At 37.5% G+C, this 2,538-nt stretch overlaps 1 protein-coding gene across 1 annotated transcript; it reads right to left on the reverse strand.

Annotated features, from left to right (window-relative positions):
- Nucleotides 1-941: 941 nt before the first annotated feature.
- LOC116086030 (olfactory receptor 187-like) lies at nt 942-1,874 on the reverse strand. The gene has a single exon (XM_031364183.1). It carries the CDS (start codon nt 1,869-1,871, stop codon nt 942-944), a length of 930 nt encoding a protein of 309 aa, XP_031220043.1. The 5' UTR covers nt 1,872-1,874.
- Between the last annotated feature and the right edge of the window lie 664 nt (nt 1,875-2,538).

The following is a 2,538-nucleotide window of genomic DNA, read 5'->3' on the forward strand; positions in this document are numbered from 1 at the left end:
TGGATATTTTATTTATTTATGTTTCAGATGTTATATCCCCTTTTCCAATTTCCACCCCCCTAGAAGCCCTTGATCCCATCCCCTTCTCCTGCTTCTATTAGAGTATGCCCCCACTCATCCACCCAATCCCACTTTCCCACCTTCACATTCCCCTAAACTGAGGCATCAAGCCTTCACAGGACCAAGGGCCTCTTCTCTCACTGATATCCGACAAGGCCATTCTCTGCTACATATATGGCTGTAGCCATGGGTCCCTCCATGTGTTTGGTGGTGTGTTGGTGGTTTAGAAACCTGGGAGCTCTGGTTGGTTGATATTGTTGTTCTTCCTATGGGATTGCAACCCCCTTCAGCTCCTTCAGTCCTTCCCCTACCTCTTCCACAAGGGTCCCTGTGTTCTTTCTGATGGTTGGCTTCGAGCATCTGCATCTGTTTTGGTCAGACACTGGAAGAGCCTCTCGGGGGACATCTATACCAGGCTTCTGTCCCCAAGCACTTCTTGGCATCAACAATAGTGTCTGGGTTTGCTGACTGTATATGGGATGGATCCCCAGATGGGGCTATCTCTGGATGGCCCTTCCTTCAGTCTCTGTTGCACACTTTGTCCATATTTTCTAAGCTGATACATTAGCTATCACACTGAAGTCCCTTTCAGAAGACCATTTTTCTACAGCCACTAAAGTCACATCAAAGAACATGCAAAGAAGTCTGATATGCAGCTGTATTTATTTTATCATAATATAATGTATGACTATAAGTCTTTGTAGGGTTGTATATACACATGGAAATATTTTAAAGAACTAGGCATTTACATGTTGCTTCATTAAAATGCTAGAACAGGTGCAATTGGAAAATACTTTAGAGCATGAACAAAATACAGCCACATTAAGCCAGGACTCATTTGTAATATTTTGTCAAAAAGACAATAGATATTAACATGAGACCTAAACATTTCTCTTTAGGAATTTTTCCAGTGAGTCCTTGATTTGCTTGTTTCTCAGACTATAGATAATTGGATTCATCACAGGGATTATGACAGTGTAGAATACAGAGTCCATCATGTCTTCATCCTGTACTTTTTGGGATGCAGGAAGCAGATACATGAAGAGAAGAGAGCCATAATATAGGCACACAGAGAGAAGATGGGCTCCACAGGTGGAAAAGGCTTTCTTTATGCCTTTGGCAGATTTCTTTTTTAAGATTGTAAACAGAACAAGTGTGTAAGAGCCTAGGATAGTTGAAATAGTGAAAACTTGAATTGAGCCAGAGAAAATAAAAACAATTAGGTAATTAAGAGAAGGGTCGGTACAGGAAATCTTTAACAGTGGCATAACATCACAGTAAAAATGATGTATTACATTGGAATTACAGAAGGTTATTCGGAACAACATGCCTTCATGAATTGAAGCATGAAGAATTCCAGTTACAAAGATCAAGATGAGCAGACGTACACACAGTCTATTTGTCATGATCACTGGGTACAGTAATGGTTTGCATATTGCTGCATAGCGATCATAGGCCATTGCTGCCAAGAGAAAACATTCCATGGTTGCACACATCACAAATGAAAAGAACTGTATCATGCATTCAGAAAGAGAGATCAGTTTACTCTTAGCTACAAAGGTGAGAAGCATCTTTGGTGTCACTGTGGATGATAACCAAGTATCAACAAGAGCTAAACACCCAAGAAATAAGTACATGGGGATTTGAAGGTAAGGGTCACTCCAGATGAGAATGATCAGACCAAGATTCCCCACGATAGTGATAAGATAGATGACCAAGAACAACAGGAACAGGGGGATTTTCCATTGTGGTTGGTGACTAAGTCCTGTGAGAACAAATTCTGTCAGCAGTGTTGTGTTCTCTGTTCCCATGTCTTCACTTAGATATCCCTTAAAAGAAAGGCAGCAAATGTTGGACAGTATTTAATAAGGGCTTGTAAAGTGAAATTTGGTAGTGGATTTGAAATACAACAATATATTTATCAAAATGATCTTTGAGTTTTGTTGTTTGACAATAATAAATTAAAACTGTTCTTGAAATTTAAGAAATAATTTTAATTCATTAATACAATTTTAACACATAAATGTTAATAGATTTAACAAAACATGATATATTCTAAACATACCATTGGTTTGGTAGGAAAATTCACTGTCTGTATCATAGACTCACTGTTACTGCAAGGATGTTTAATCACAAGAAATATAAAATGAATAGAGTTGTATGGTTTTAGTTGATTAGAATATACATCTTTGATGCAATGGATACATAGTAGACTAATGGTAGAAAATATGTCAAAACTAATTTTCATTAATTATATAATAACGACAAAACAGGGTGTTGGTAGGAGAAACTAGATTGAACAAAATTTGAAAGCTCTATAAGAAGCTCCTGAAGCAGATTTTTGTATCAGAGTTGTCTGGAAACATTTGTGCAAAATGTAGATTGTGCACTAAAACTACAGAAACTGATTGAGCAATTTATAAACAATTACCTATCCTTCAAATCTTCTCCAGATGGTTTTTAAACTCATGTAAATTT

This window comes from Mastomys coucha, unplaced genomic scaffold (genome assembly GCF_008632895.1).
Source record: "Mastomys coucha isolate ucsf_1 unplaced genomic scaffold, UCSF_Mcou_1 pScaffold12, whole genome shotgun sequence".
NCBI lineage: Eukaryota > Metazoa > Chordata > Mammalia > Rodentia > Muridae > Mastomys > Mastomys coucha.